The sequence below is a fragment of the Epargyreus clarus genome, unplaced genomic scaffold, assembly GCF_041222505.1.
Source record: "Epargyreus clarus isolate Ecla_fem2 unplaced genomic scaffold, WU_Ecla_fem_2.2 ptg000006l, whole genome shotgun sequence".
NCBI lineage: Eukaryota > Metazoa > Arthropoda > Insecta > Lepidoptera > Hesperiidae > Epargyreus > Epargyreus clarus.
Window position 1 is genome coordinate 1,010,965 of NW_027332214.1, and position 14,860 is coordinate 1,025,824.

Genomic DNA, 14,860 nt, shown 5'->3' on the forward strand with positions numbered 1-14,860 from the left:
TCTAGCATGTATGATGGATGTGTACTGGATAGTGTGTATACACCTTTATATTAAGAGATAAGCACATTAGCAGTCGGTGTAGAGGTAGGTTTGTTTAATTTTACCATTTAGTAGATATATGATGCGCTGTTCGGGTGTACGCTCGTAAATTGTAGTTGGAAATTTATCGCGGCATATCAAATTGTTAAGTTTTTCGGTTATCTTTTTTTATTATTTGATATTTGCTGAGTTGAGGAGGTAAGTTCTGGGTATTAGATAACTTGTAATCTAAATCTAATCGTCTTAGCGCTGTTTTGAACGTTTTGTTTAATAGATTTTTTTACAAATGGGATTGAATTTTCATAATGTATTGTAATATTTTATTTCAGCTATGAAGAAAATTGTGATCTTCGGTGCCACCGGCATGACCGGTCTTTGCGCTGTAGAGGCGGCGGTAAAAAAAGGTAAGCAAAATATTTCGTAATTTTCCTTTACCATAGTATGTTTGATTCTAAATTTAAATCGCGCGTTTTTAGAACACATTTAATGCTAGTTTGAGTAAAGAATATTTTACTCTATTAATATTAAATTTAAGTATTTCTAAATAACCTTTTCATCGTAATTCTAAATTAGCGCAGTTTCTAGGTGCCTCTAGTCCTTAAAATACTATAATTAAAGTCTTGTAACTTTATAATTTAATTCCTTTGATTAAAGTACATAATATTTTTGTATTAGGTAGACTTATAACCTAAAGTGTGAGTCATGTCGATTGATTAAAACAGGTTCTTCGTTTACAATCATATTTGCAAAAATGTAAATACTTGCTTGCTAGAAGCATTTGAACGGTAAGAACTATAGTATGTTATAATATTGTATGCATAGATTAGTAAAGATTACTCACTCCTAACAAGAAAATGTACCCAGTTTTGAGAATTGAAATAGTTGCGTAAAAAAGTTTTGCCACGTCTCCGTGCTAAAATATCCCTTAAATAATTGATATAATTATTTATTTATTATATAAATTATGCAGTATTAGTCATTTATTCGTAAATTTTCTCTAAAAATGTTTTTATTTGTCAAGAATTCAAAAAAATAACTTACAAGTAAGCCGTTTGTGGCTTCATTCAATTTCAAGGCGGCGAAGTATCTTTACTAATCTATGATTGTATGTAATAAGTATATAACAGTATGTTTTCATAACAACATATTAACTACGTACCTACTTAAACTACATACCTTGAATGTAAATTCAAATTAAGTATTATTAAGACAAGGACTACAAATAAATATGGGTAATTGCATGAGCTTTTTAGCGAAACATGAAAAATATGATATAGCTATGTATATGAAAAGGAAAAATAATTCCAGAATTTCTAGGTAGTTTCAGTGACATGTCAAATGTAAAAATGCCGCACTGTTTAAATCCACACACTTATTAGCATAACATTTGTTGAAATATATGCCAATTGGTAACAAAGCCGTAACAGTTAAGCGTTTTAAATTATTGCAATAATAACCAATTAGCTTTATTACGTTATTATTTTTCGTTAATCAGAAAGTAGATAAACATAATTAATAAAAAGAAGCAAAAACCCCGAGTTCTTTAAAATTAACCCTACGCCTATGTCACTCAGTTTAGACGAAATTACCGATACCTCATAGCCGGCAAGCACTTTGCGCTCTAAGGTATGCCGAAAAATGAGACCGGTACCTTTTTTTTTTTTTTGTCGAGGGGGAAACCTTCAAAAGGTACCCGACAACGTGGGAGCGACGCCGAGTTATGTGGGATTTTTAACGCACTAAAACCCCCCCGGTGGCCGTCCTCTGCGCTGCGTTGAGGGCTCCGGGATCTCCAAAGGAACGCAACCGGAGTCCTCTAAGCGCGTTGCCCCGTCGGGCTCCGCCCAGGTGAGCTTGACGCTCGCCACACCATCTGGTGTATACGACGGTATGCGACCACACATACCGTCGTCCTTCCCGGGGCCGCTGGCCGGGCGGTTCGAGCTCCCATTCTTGCCGCCCGCAACCCCGGAAGCCCCCTTTTAGTCTCCTCTTACGACAGGCAGGGGATACCGTAGCCCTATTCTAGTCCCGGAACTACAGGGACAATGAGACCGGTACCTACATACATACGCTCGAAAAACCTTACCCTCGACAGTTGCGTCCAAGCCAATCCAACAGAATGTACAAATATTCGTTTAATTTATTTTTAAATATATTAGGTAGTACTTATTTAAAATTTTATTCTACGTTTTAACGTTATTATTATGTTAATATTTTTACAGTTCAAATATTTTGTAGAAAGCAAAATGAATTATCATCAATTACGTTAGTAAAGATGTGCTAGCATATTATGTGTAAAGATTTCTTAGAATCCTTACATACAATACATACCTATCATGACTACAAACTGACCATGAGGCTATAAAATCTAAATAAAAATATGTTTATTATTTATAATGAAAGGAAAATGGACATAGTTGAAAAACTGTAATTTCTGAAATAAAGAGTTTTTATGCATAATCAAGTAAAATAAATGTAAATGTCTCTTCTAATTAGGCAAAGACGCATATTTCATGAGAGTGGGTGTTATGTTAGCTTCGTACCTACATAGGTAAAATGCAATTGAATATTTATTATAGACTCTTTGTGGTTCGAATCCGGCGGCACCACCGCCCCACCTATTTCTGCCTTAAAGTTAAGCGCCGCTGTGTTCTCGTTTGAGGGGTGTGGTACGGGAGACATACTTTTCTGAGGCGGTCCAGCTTAGTCCTCATTGGTAGCGGCGCATCTGTGGCTGACCTCAAGTAGGAATATCTAATACGATCGGGGGTCATTACAAATGTCCATGGGTGGCAGTAGCCACTTAGATTCAAGTGAACTGCATGCTCGCCCGCTACTCCTATATTATAAAAAAAACCTGGAGTTGATTACTGTGAGTAGTGACTACTTCAATTTTATCAGGAAAAAAAAAACAAGTGTAATCCACCAATTCACACTAGCTCAGCGTGGTTGACTTTTACGTAAATCCTTGTCCTGCATAGGAGACACGTCATAAAACTCAGTTGAAAATTATATCCTGTCATTTGTCCTATTAAATGTACTTCCTTGATATAGAATGATACTTAATAGAACGAGTCATGATCCGATGCAATAGTTTATTAAACTCGCAAAGTGGGTATCGTAGGAAGACGACGGAACCAGCATCGTGCATCCGTCCGTTCATTGAGTTGTAGGGGTCCTTAATTGGTTTGACCGATCCTGAACAACCTACGACGGTTTACATGTGTCCGGAGATCAATAATCGGCCAAATAGGCTCTTTATTAATATGCTATCCGTGCTTCAAAGGATATGTTAAACAGTTAGTTGTTGTCAATGTTTGTATTGGATAATACACCTTGTCGCATCGCAGGCCTTAATTTTTGATTTGATTTCATACGGATTGGCCGCTAAGCCGTTCCTATCAATGGCATTGAAGAAGTGTGATAGAGTGTGCTCTGCACCTCCTAGAATTTTGTTGACCATCATTAGCATATAATCAATTTATTAAGATTTATAAAAGTTAAAAATCAAGCTTATTATGTCATGATGATGCGAAAAAATTGCTCGTCCATTTTGGGGTATCTGCCATATTGCACTTAGAATGTCGTCACTAACTTAAGGTTAGTGAGTTGTTGTAAGTTGTAAGGTTGTTAAGCAACTAATCAAGTAATCATGCATTGTCATTCAAAGGTGTATGAAAAAATTAAGCTCAATCGGTTGTGGTTACGTGGTTTTAAATTCAGTTATAAGTTTAGACCCTCACATAATAAAACAAAAAATGCAAGATAAATAAAAAGCTTGTATAAAGAAATTACAGCTAATATTCCTCTATACTTCAGAGGTGAGGGGACAAAAGTTGCTGATGCAACACATTCGCTTTTCTATAGACATTGCAAAAAGCAGAGCACAGTTACTCATAATAACATTCCCTACTAGTTAGTACAAAGGTTATAATTGCTAATCACCGTGGATCAAGGTCGCTACCGTGTATAACTAGATTTAGGTATGCTGAGAACGTCAGTGATCTACTTAGGTTATGATTAGATAGACTTAAGTAGGTAGTTACCTGAGTCATATAAATGTAACTTGGACAAGCCAAAGTAAATTTAAATAATACATTTCTGAAGAAAGAATACATTTACCTACGCTAAGAAATAACAGTGTACACATCCGTGCAAACTTTCAACTGCGTATGCTTTTAAAAACAATTTTCACGTCTCATTCTTGGTTTGTACATACAATGACAATATCTTGACTGCAAGGCATTTTGTGTTTAAGTCAGTTACCTGATTCATTTATGTGTAACTTGAAAAAGCGAAAGTAATTGTAAAGAATCCAGTTCTAAAAGAAAGAAAACATTTACCTACACAAGAACTGACAGTGTACACAATGTACACATCCGTGCAAACTTCCAACTGCGACTGTTTTTAAAACATTTTGAACGTCTCAATCTTGGTTTGTAAATACAATGACAAATGAGGTGTATATAATATCTTGGCTGTAAGGTTTTTTTTTGTGTTTTGGCGCCTTTTGCCGCAATCGGGGAAGGCTTGGAGAATATTTTAGTACTCTGTTTTAATCCGGATTAGTGGAGTAAGGTACAGATTAAAGACGTTAAAAAGATAAAAAGAAGTTAAAAACGAGAGGTATAGTAAGAAGTCGTCAACCCATTACTGCAGACTCAAAGGTTTAGGTCTTATGCAAGGGGCAACTTGCTCCGAGGAAGGTATAAATGCATCACGCTGGGGAAGTATCCATGCATTCGTTTTGAGCTCCCGAGGCTTCTCAATATACGTAGTTAGGCCACTGAGGTTTAAGTACCCCATGCCAAAAAGGCCAAAGTCCACCGAGCTGGCCAAGTGCAAATTAGTAGTATAGTTGCTCAGTGCAAACAATAGATGGCAGAAAGGTTACGCCTAAAAATCTGGTAGAAATTTCCTATTATCCTATTGGAGACAGTTACAAAGTACTATTAGAATTACTTAGCTATCTCCTTAGTAAAACGAATGTAGGCTATCACAGTTAATAATATAATAATTTTGATTTAAAACGATATCTATTCGGGACCTATGTTGTAGATATGGTCGAATAGGTCAAAGCCCTTCTACTGCGTGCGTTTACCCCTGATATAGTTGTGATAATGTGTTGCAGCGACACCTTTGGGATTCGTCCTTAATTATTTGTTATATTGAATTTCGCTTGTGATTCCTAGCTACTAGCTTCCATACTGTCCTATAGCTAGAAGGGTTGAAAAAAAAACTATTGCGAATACATCACCTCTTCTATATCTTTTTATTTCTGACCTTTTTTACCTTATAGGTACATGCAATGAAACGTTATTGCGTTTTGGGTTGAAAGTGTATGGTAGGAAATTCTGATGATGAACCATCCCAACATAGTCTTTACGTAACACAACGCACCCCTTTCTGTTTTAAGTTGGTTTCATAATATCCAACGACATGGTCCAAATCCAAAAAATAAATTGTGAACATGGGTTTTTATCAAAAAATACACGAATTCGAACTAGATTCGCAATCAGATAAGCCTCCTCAAACTGATAGATTCGTATTCTCCATAAACATAAAGATAAGATACCGCAAGCCTCAGCCCAAAAATATAGACGAAACAAAATATTATAAAAAAAGCGAATTATAAAAAAAAAAACATTTTCTACACTCACAGCCCCAACCTAGGATTCCCTATATAGTGAGTGCTATGGAGACACAAAGCCAAATACACAAAAACGAGTTTATGACGAGTTTCTTTTTTTTTCGGTCCAAAGAAGTATCATAGCTGAGTTGATACGATATTAAATGCTTAGAAAAAAATGTAATCGTTGTTAATGTGTCGTTAGGTTAGGTTAGGTTAGGTTGTCAATTATTACGTATCTCATCATCATCAACCCATTAAGGTCCCACTGCTGGGCACGGGTCTCCTCTCAGAATGAGAAGGATTAGGCCATAGTCCACCGCGCTGGCCAAGTGCGTATAGGTTATGGTATTATGTATGCAAGTATGTGTAACATCATATTTACAGAGTTCCTATTTTGTAACATACACAAAATCTCCCATAGAGTTTAAATTTAAGTGGTTCTTTGTAAGGCTTTGATTCAAATTTTCATGAGGCGTTGTTTGTTTACTTTTTATCTGAGTCACCAGTTTAAGTCGTTCGCACTCGCGTAATACGAGTGTGGATGCACTTCTACTCGTAGATACCAGCATCTCGATTTATCGTCTTGTATTATACCTACTTAACTGACAAGTTTTGAATGTACTTCTGAAGTACTTACATGTATTTTGCCTTAGAAGTATATACTGATATAGAATTATGACTGGCTGTCTTATTATGAACAGAAATAAACGAATGTTACGATAATTGTTATCATCATCCCATATCATTCTTCATCATCATTACTATCCCACTGCTGGGCACTGGTCCCTCAGAATGAGAAGGATTAGGCCATAGTCCACCGCGCTGGCCATGTGCGAATTGATGACTTCACATACCTTTGAAACCAATTTTTTAAGATTTCGCAGGTATGCAGGTTTCCTCACGATGTTTTCCTTCAACGTTTAAGCAAATGATAATTAATTTGTAATACGCACATAACTTTGAAAAATCAGAGGTGCGTGTCTAGACTGCCTAGAATTTGAACCTCGGACACCTCTATCACGAGGCCGAGTTTCTTAACCACTAGGCTATCACTACCGTGGATATTCTAAAATATGTAAGTCAAGTAGATTACCGATAGATTAAAGGTAAAAAATAGCCGTTGGCATTTAGCCATTCATCATTGAGATTTATTTAACCTGTTTATCTGCTAAATTTAATTGCGTTTTGACGTTTACTCAAAGATTTTCCTCAAATCATAAAATTGCAAAATAAAGTTTACCTGTTTATACCTCCAAGTATACGTTATAAGTAGTTTCAGTATTTAATAAATCGTCTGATGTAATGAAATCTACACAGCTGAGTTAACACATAAACGTGACAAATTTGTATCTACTTGTTAATTATTTGTGTAAATAAAGTCTCTACACATTTGATACAAAATGCATGGATTGAGCGGTAGTGACACCATAAGAAGCTGTGATAGTCTAGTGGTTAAGAAATTCGGCCACTTGATCGAGGGGTACTAGGTTCGAATCCCAGGCACGCACCTCTGATTTATCAAAGTTATGTGCGTATTAGAAATTAATTATCACTTGCTAAACGGTGAAGGAAAACATCGTGAGGAAACCTGCATATCTGAGAAAATAAAAAAAGTTTTAAAAATAAGATAAGACTTTCATTGTTAAAGATTTAGAAGCAAGCATTTAGCGGGACACACCGCGTCCTCAAATAGACATTTTATAAGAAATATCTTTGGCTATTTCTATCTATATGTATATCTTATTTTTAGCACGCCCTAGAACCTTAAAGGCTTAATTGATTGGGCACTCCCAATGCCTGGTTTCGAATATAGCCTATGGGCATAGGCTGTATTTATACCATTCGGGCTTTATGGTGTTTTTTTGTATAATTATTAGTTTCTTCTCCAAAAATATCTAACCAGTTCCTAGGTACATTAAAACATGCGTACACGTGTAAACAGGGGAAATCGCGAGTAGAATCCTGTGTTTAGTATCGGCCTTCGCGAAAATTGGCATTTAGTAGCTCACTGCGTATGATAGACCGATTACGATTATTACGAACATAGTTGGAAAGAAACGAGTTTCCGTTTGTGCGGCCGTGAACTGCAATACAGTTAACTTGCCTACATACCTACGTGAATCCAGTTTTTATTTTTTATTAATTTTATGATAAGTTTTTTGCAGGAAATATCTGTTTTAATTTATGTCTTTTGCTCAAAACAAGCCAGCCTAATCTTTATTCACTAGTATAGAGCTACAAACGAACCTGAATACGACCTTGGGTACTCCAATTTTATTTGGCTCATGTTAATAAGAAGCCACTGTCAGTCGGACTGCATGCTACTCTGCACTAAAATTTTCCAAATTACGAATAATAAATACAATTTCTGGATTTTCTCTAAAAAAGTTTAAGTACGCTGATTAAAATTCATTATTTTGTGCTCAGGTCTAGAAGTGCGTGCCTTCGTGCGCGATCCGTCGAAGCTACCCGAGGAGCTAAAGGAGAAGGTGGAGATCTTCAAAGGCGATGTCCTCGAACCAGACTCCGTTGCGAACGCGGTGGAGGGCACTGACGGCGTGGTGGTGGCCCTTGGAACAAGGAGCAACCTGGACCCCACATCAGACATGTCTGAAGGCATGAAGCATATCGTGGATGCGATGAGAGCGAAGAATGTGAAGCCAGTGTCGGTTTGCATATCGGCGTTCTTGTTCTACGAACCGGAGAAGCTACCGCCGAGGTTCGTCGACATCACCAATGACCACAAGCGCATGCACCAGGAGTTGAGTGAAAGTGGCCTGAATTGGGTCGCGGTCTGGCCTCCACACATTTCAGGTAACCATCTTTAAAAACCATTATTTATAACATGTTACGTTATGTAGGCCACGGTTGCTTTTTGATGGTACCGTGTTTCTTTTGATGGTTTTGATAATGATTCCCAAATGTATCGACATCATCACCGTGATTTTTAATTTAAATTGATCAAAATTTGCGACCTCGAGTCTTAAACTCGAGATTTGACAACTGTGATAGTTAGACAAGAAGGCAATTCATGAGTTTGAGGCTTTCATAAGCTGCAGATATCGCTCCAAACAGTCGAATTAAATTGTCATATACGAAAATGTTATTTTTTACAGACGAACCCAGCCGCGAAATCATAGTGGAGGTGAACCCAGAAAAGTCACCAGGGCGCGCCATCTCCAAGTACGACCTGGGCACTTTCCTCGTGGACAGCATCAGCGAGCCCAAGTACTACAAGTCTATCATCGGAATTTGTAATGTTCCTAAGTAAAGGGACCTTTTGTATAGAATTATAATAGTTTCATTGGTCGTGACTTGCAAGAATGTTACAAAAACACACTATATATTCAATTGTTACACCGAAGTAAAGTTCGCTTACTAATTTCTTTTCATCAAATTCTTACAGGTGTCGAATTAAATTTATAATTTAAGCTATTATTTAATGTATACTGCTTTTATTGCAATAGGTAACGAAATATAATTTTCATTTACATGTTACATGTTAAGTATGGTTGTTAAATAAATTTACTTTTACTATTTATGCCGCTAAATACCAATGCATGCGTTCCAATGTATTATGGTAAAAATTCAAATGTACGAGTCTTATAGTAATTATATAAGATAGCCCTATAATTAAAAAAGTATGGAGCGATTTCTTATATTGTTGCTATAACTTTTGTAAAACTAATTTTAAATGGATTTCTAAAACGCTGCTTAATTTTCATTAAAAAGTATAACTTCATTTTTGTTATGTTACACATTATTATGTATGTATAACACCAGAATTACCTGTCGTTAAATAGACTTTCTTTTATATGAAAAGTAATAAAATAAATAAATAATGTCACTAAGATTCGGTAGCGATCTTTCATTATGATTTAAATAAACAAGCGCTCGTACCTACGTTAGGCACAATTAATACCACTCCCAGTATAATGAGGTCGCACAGGTACATATTATATAGTTATTGTATGGTAATTAAAGATAGTGAAGTCAAATATTCCACACCTTTCGAAGTTCACCGTTTTTAAAAAGGCCACAGAAATTGTTAAGTCGCACGAAACATACTCTTATTAATATGTTTATAACTTTATAAGTATTCGTTGATTTCTTCATTTTACAGTATTATGCTGTATTACTGGACTAATGTAGGTAGTTAAAAAGTTTATAAGAAATAAAATGCTATATTTCTCTATTTTTGTTTTATTTTTGTGTAATCCATTAAACTTTATATTCTATCATACGTATCAAAGAGTTATATTAACATTTTAACTGTTTTGGGGAAGTTTTTTAATGTGATATTGTATATTTTAAGACACCAAAACTGTATGATCTTCATTTGTTCGCTCCAAGCGAGATAAGAAATCGGTGCCTTTGGTGGTAGTGCTAATATTCGACGGAAAACTGAAATGGCTATGTGATGGTAAACTGCTCGGATACGTGTCAGTAAAACTAAATTCTGTGTACGGGCTCCAGGGGTAATTCACTTTCACAAGGTTGGAGCTCAAGTCCGACAGCCAACCAGAACTCGTAAAGGATTCAATGGTCCACGAGCTGAAAGTACTGGATAAATCTGATGCTCTTTCAGCATTCAAAGGTCGTATGCACTCACTCTCAGCGTCGAAGTCGTCGATCTCTTTAAAACTATATATTGTTAACGTGGTCTTACTGAAAGTATCCAGTAAGGTGGAAGTGCCGTACGATGTAGAAGTTTTAGGTGGAACGGTCAGCGAGGATATGTCAGAATTTGACCACGCGAAGTCCATTTCACACGAAGTGTCAGTTATCCACGACTCGGTTGTCCAGGGTGTCGTTATCATGCTAAGAGTGCCGTCTGTGGAGAAGCTGGATGCAGATGGCTCGTCGGCCAGCGACGTGGTCGAATGCGAACACGAGCTAAACAATTCCGGCGTGCTCTTCGACGATTGAGCTGGCTTCTCAGTGGTGATAGACAATGCTGTCGCACTTCTGAATGGCTTGAATTCAATAGTTCTGGTCGCTTTCAAATGCGTCGGAACCATGTTACTCCATTTTACAATTACGCTGTGTGTATTTTCGACATCTCTCCGATGGGGTAGCAGTCGGTCGCGATGTCGTATAGCCACCTGTACTCCTGAATGGAGTCCACGAAGATCTGGAGGAAGTCGAATGGGTTCATTGTTCACAAGACGGCTACCACCATCCTTTCTTGTCAAAGGGTTAAAGACATATTTTTTTAGTATTTTTCCTTATTTTATTCTTATCTAGAGTTCACGCAGGTATATCCATCGACTAATAATTTTGGATTTGTTCTTGTTATAAAACTACATTGATTGACTGACGTATGCGTGAAGGGATTGTCATTTTGGCAACGATTTAGATAATATATAAGTTTGAAAATTAACCTCCTTACTCTCCATTTGCGAGACATGGGACACGGAAAAGCTAGTTTTTTCTGTTCCGTGGTGTTATGAATCTGAATATCAATTATATATGGGCAAAACTTTAGTAACGAAGCATTTCGGTCATTAAATTCGAAGCTTATATCTAAATAATAATAATGAAACACTTTCTACACTCACAGCCCCACACTAGGATTACCTGAGTCGTGGGTGCCATGGACACACACAGAGACAAATTGTACACCCAGACCCAGAATTATAAAATCATCATTTAGATATCTGTCTGGCCGGGGATCGAACCCGGGACCCTCTGCGCGTCAGACCGGTATGGTAACCGCTCCGATCTGATCTCATTGCTTGTACTAACCATAGTAACTTTTTAAGATACTAAGTTTCTAATTGGTCCTGGTAAGTAGAATTAAGTACAGACATGAAACTCAAAGAGTATTAAATAATTAAAGATTTTTGTTATAACAAATTTTATTTCCTTGTCTTCATACACTTAAATCAATTGGTTACTCCTAAATCTAGATTCCTAAGTGCTAAAATAGTTCTATACATATTTACAGCTTTTATAATATTTACACAATTGTAATCTATCAAACAATTCTGTAACTATTTTGTAAATTCTATTATTTAAATGTCTGTCTCTGTACAATTGTTCAATGTGTAATTAAATACAAAAAGTAAAAAATTCTATCATTATTTTGAAAATCATAAAAATCTATTTTTATGATTATTTGACAAATGTATTAATTAGGGAGTCCAACATAAATGTTAAATTTGGTTTCATAAAAAAGAAATAATGAGGCACTGTACAACTTTTCCGACTAAATAATTTTCTCTTTGAAATTGTCGTCCTTCACCACTTTAGCTCACAGTTAACTTCCTGCCACACAAATGTTCAAGTTTTTATGCCCTTTGTGACAGGCTGGTCTTTCCAGCTCAGGACAGATCGTCCGTTATTAAGATCTCGAGCTAAGATAATCGCGGGATAAACTATATTTTCGTATTCTGTAGTATTTTATTTTTGGTATAATATCTAATCTATTCTTAGCATACCATTTATAGTTAAATATGACGTTTCTATCTACGCCAGCAATTCCTTCTTCTGCATTTCGGGTCTCCGTAACAAGTCGATGTCTAGCAGTGTCCTCCCGAGCTCGCCGGTGCGGAACGCCTTGATCAAGGTTCGGGCGACTTCTGTAAGGTCTGGTACCTCCCGTACTGTACCGTCGAAGTCCCGGGTTTTCCGTACTCGGTTGAATTTTACCGCTCCTGCGATGAGTACCTTAAACACAATTATTATTATTATTCTGTTAATATATATAATTATTAATTATATATCTAAGAGGTCAAGTTTTGCACCACACTCGAAGAGTCAGTGCGAAATTGGAAATAGGGGTAAATTTATCAAGGAATTAATAAAGCGAAGTTGTAAGTATCAAAAATGAACCTAAATAGTATTGGACACAGACTTGAGGTCGGCAACAGGTACATCACTAATTATGAAATCTAAATTTGGACATGTAATTTTAGTATATTTTCCTTAACATTTTTCAAACTTGAATATCAGCTTTATGGCACCTACATAATAACATTTATCAACATCAATTTATAATGAGTTCCACTCTCAGTTCTTTGAGAACTTGTTGTATACCAAAATTGGTTGACTTCACACACATTCAGTCATTAATGTATAATCTTGAGCTTCTCAAGTTTTATTTAATTGACAGAAATTTCAGAATCATAAATGTAGCTACTTACCTTATTTATATCATCGCATGGCTCCTCCAAGCCGACATAGTCAACATATTTAAACTTGCCATGGCTGTTGAGCCAGTACAGCAGGTAGTCTGCGATGGCCTCCTCGCCCACTAGGTGGTCTTGCAGTGACGCACACAGCGCCAGTTTCAACCCCATTTCCATGTCTGTCACTGATGGCTCCAAGATACCTGGTAATTGGAGTGTAGGATTGAAAATTTTGATGTTTGTTATTGTTTTATAGCTGCAATGCTTTTATAGGCCATATACCTGTCCATGTCTCACACAAATGAAGGAAAATGTACAACACTGCTTCAATCTAGATTAGTGTATATAAATTTTGCAAGTTACATAGTAACATATGAGTGAGTTATGGTGAACTATTGTTGGTACATCAGGAAATGCAAAATAAAATTTTAGTCTGACAATAGAATAGCTAGTAAAATCTATGTAAGATACTAAGGATTACTCAATTTAATGTTGATTTATTTATTGAGCACTAAAAACAATTTTTATTTTTAATGATAAAAAAAGCTTTCTACTGGTCTATGGTGCTGTGCACTCACAGTACCCACTGGTATGATCGAACCTGGAAACCCTTAGGCATCAGACTGGTATGGTAACCACTCCACCACATGGGCCATTTGTAACCTTTGAAACCTTGGATGAACTTTGATCAACACTTTTTATATACAAATATCTACGTGTAAAAGTCCTAACCTGGTGTATCAAACATAAATATCTCAGGATTGTTGTTGATCCTCATCTTGGTCATCAGACTCCTAGTCACTCCAGCAATTGCACCGACAGGCAGCGCATGTCCTATCCCCATGTTGGTGCTCCGTAACATATTTATAAGGGATGATTTGCCCACATTTGGTACCCCGATAATCATCACATTGTAATCCTTTTCTTCACTCCTGTTATATCTGAAATTAAATGAGTTCTACCTTCAATTAAAGTGGTTGCTTCAATTAATTGCATATTTATAGGAAAGAAAGTAAATGTATCTCATCACAGACTAGAACATAGTGCAATTATGTGCTGTAAAGTGGCTGTCTGTATGTTAGCATGAAAACACAAAGCAGTTCTGTCAACTTTTTTTTAAATTTAAGTGATATCATGAATGAAGAGAAATTATTTTACTCATGCTAAATAACTAGTTTTAATCATGCATACATGAGTTTATTCATGTTATATAAATAATACTAACCTGTTAGAATTCTTAATGAGATCCACCATGAGCGGCTTCAGTATTTTTAAACCTTTGCAGTGTTGATCTTTAGAGTTGGTGTACACAACATTCTCCACATTCTGCTCTGCTTTCAACTGATCACTAACTTTAGGCATTAAGGACTGTATCGTTAAATCTTTCTTATTTAGAACTAGTATATGCGGTTTCGCGCCTGTTAACGTCTTTGTGAATATAGGGTTGCGCCCTGTGAATGGTATCCTAGCGTCGTGAACCTCGATCACGCAGTCCACCGAGTTCAGCTTGCGTTGCATCTGCTTCAGGCCCTTGTTCATGTGCCCCGGGAACCATCTCAGCAGGTTCTTGCTCACGTACGGGCATTGCTTGCGGAAGTTGTAAGCGGCAGCATCGAATTTTGCTGCCATATTATTGTTTTCGTGTAGAGGTTATGTTGTTGTTGGTAAACGTACGTTACAAGAAACAGAATAAGTGAAAAAATAATATAAAATGAAATTTTAAAAGTGTTTTGAATGAAAAGTAAAGAAAATTACGTAAAATAAACGAAAAATAGGCCTATGTTTTGTCTAGTTCCCAGTGGAACTATATGTCATATGTCAGTACATATCGGAGTTTTTTGATATACGGTGATATACCATAAATTGACATTGACAATAACAACTGCTGATTTTGGCAATCGGAAATTAACAACTGCGTTCAATATAATTATATAGTCTTAGTCGGACGGTGGTCCTTAAGTAATAAATAAATATTCATAATTATTAATCTCCCCTAATGAGTCCATATATTAGAAATTTGATAATATAATAAGCCGATGTTAGAGTTATACTT

The 14,860-nt window shown here is 36.3% G+C and overlaps 3 protein-coding genes across 4 annotated transcripts; 1 reads left to right on the top strand and 2 right to left on the bottom strand.

Moving 5' to 3' along the window:
- The first annotated feature begins 11 nt into the window (after positions 1-11).
- Positions 12-9,867, top strand: LOC140742621 (flavin reductase (NADPH)). Of its 2 annotated transcripts, none has more exons than XM_073073556.1 (4): positions 12-84; positions 369-443; positions 8,102-8,488; positions 8,791-9,867. In XM_073073556.1, the coding sequence occupies exons 2-4, from the start codon at positions 371-373 to the stop codon at positions 8,943-8,945; spliced, it is 615 nt and encodes a 204-aa protein (XP_072929657.1). In that variant the 5' UTR covers positions 12-84; positions 369-370; the 3' UTR covers positions 8,946-9,867. The 2 variants fall into 2 exon arrangements, with proteins under 2 accessions (XP_072929657.1, XP_072929656.1); XM_073073555.1 differs by lacking the exon at positions 12-84 and adding an exon at positions 91-237.
- Positions 9,860-11,020, bottom strand: LOC140742622 (uncharacterized). Its single transcript, XM_073073557.1, has one exon. The coding sequence runs from the start codon at positions 10,693-10,695 to the stop codon at positions 9,985-9,987; it is 711 nt and encodes a 236-aa protein (XP_072929658.1). The 5' UTR covers positions 10,696-11,020; the 3' UTR covers positions 9,860-9,984.
- A 500-nt stretch (positions 11,021-11,520) lies between these two features.
- LOC140742623 (mitochondrial GTPase 1) lies at positions 11,521-14,597 on the bottom strand. The gene is made up of 4 exons (XM_073073558.1): positions 14,033-14,597; positions 13,540-13,748; positions 12,823-13,010; positions 11,521-12,346 (listed from the first exon to the last, which is right to left on the bottom strand). Exons 1-4 carry the CDS (start codon positions 14,434-14,436, stop codon positions 12,146-12,148), a joined length of 1,002 nt encoding a protein of 333 aa, XP_072929659.1. The 5' UTR covers positions 14,437-14,597; the 3' UTR covers positions 11,521-12,145.
- Between the last annotated feature and the right edge of the window lie 263 nt (positions 14,598-14,860).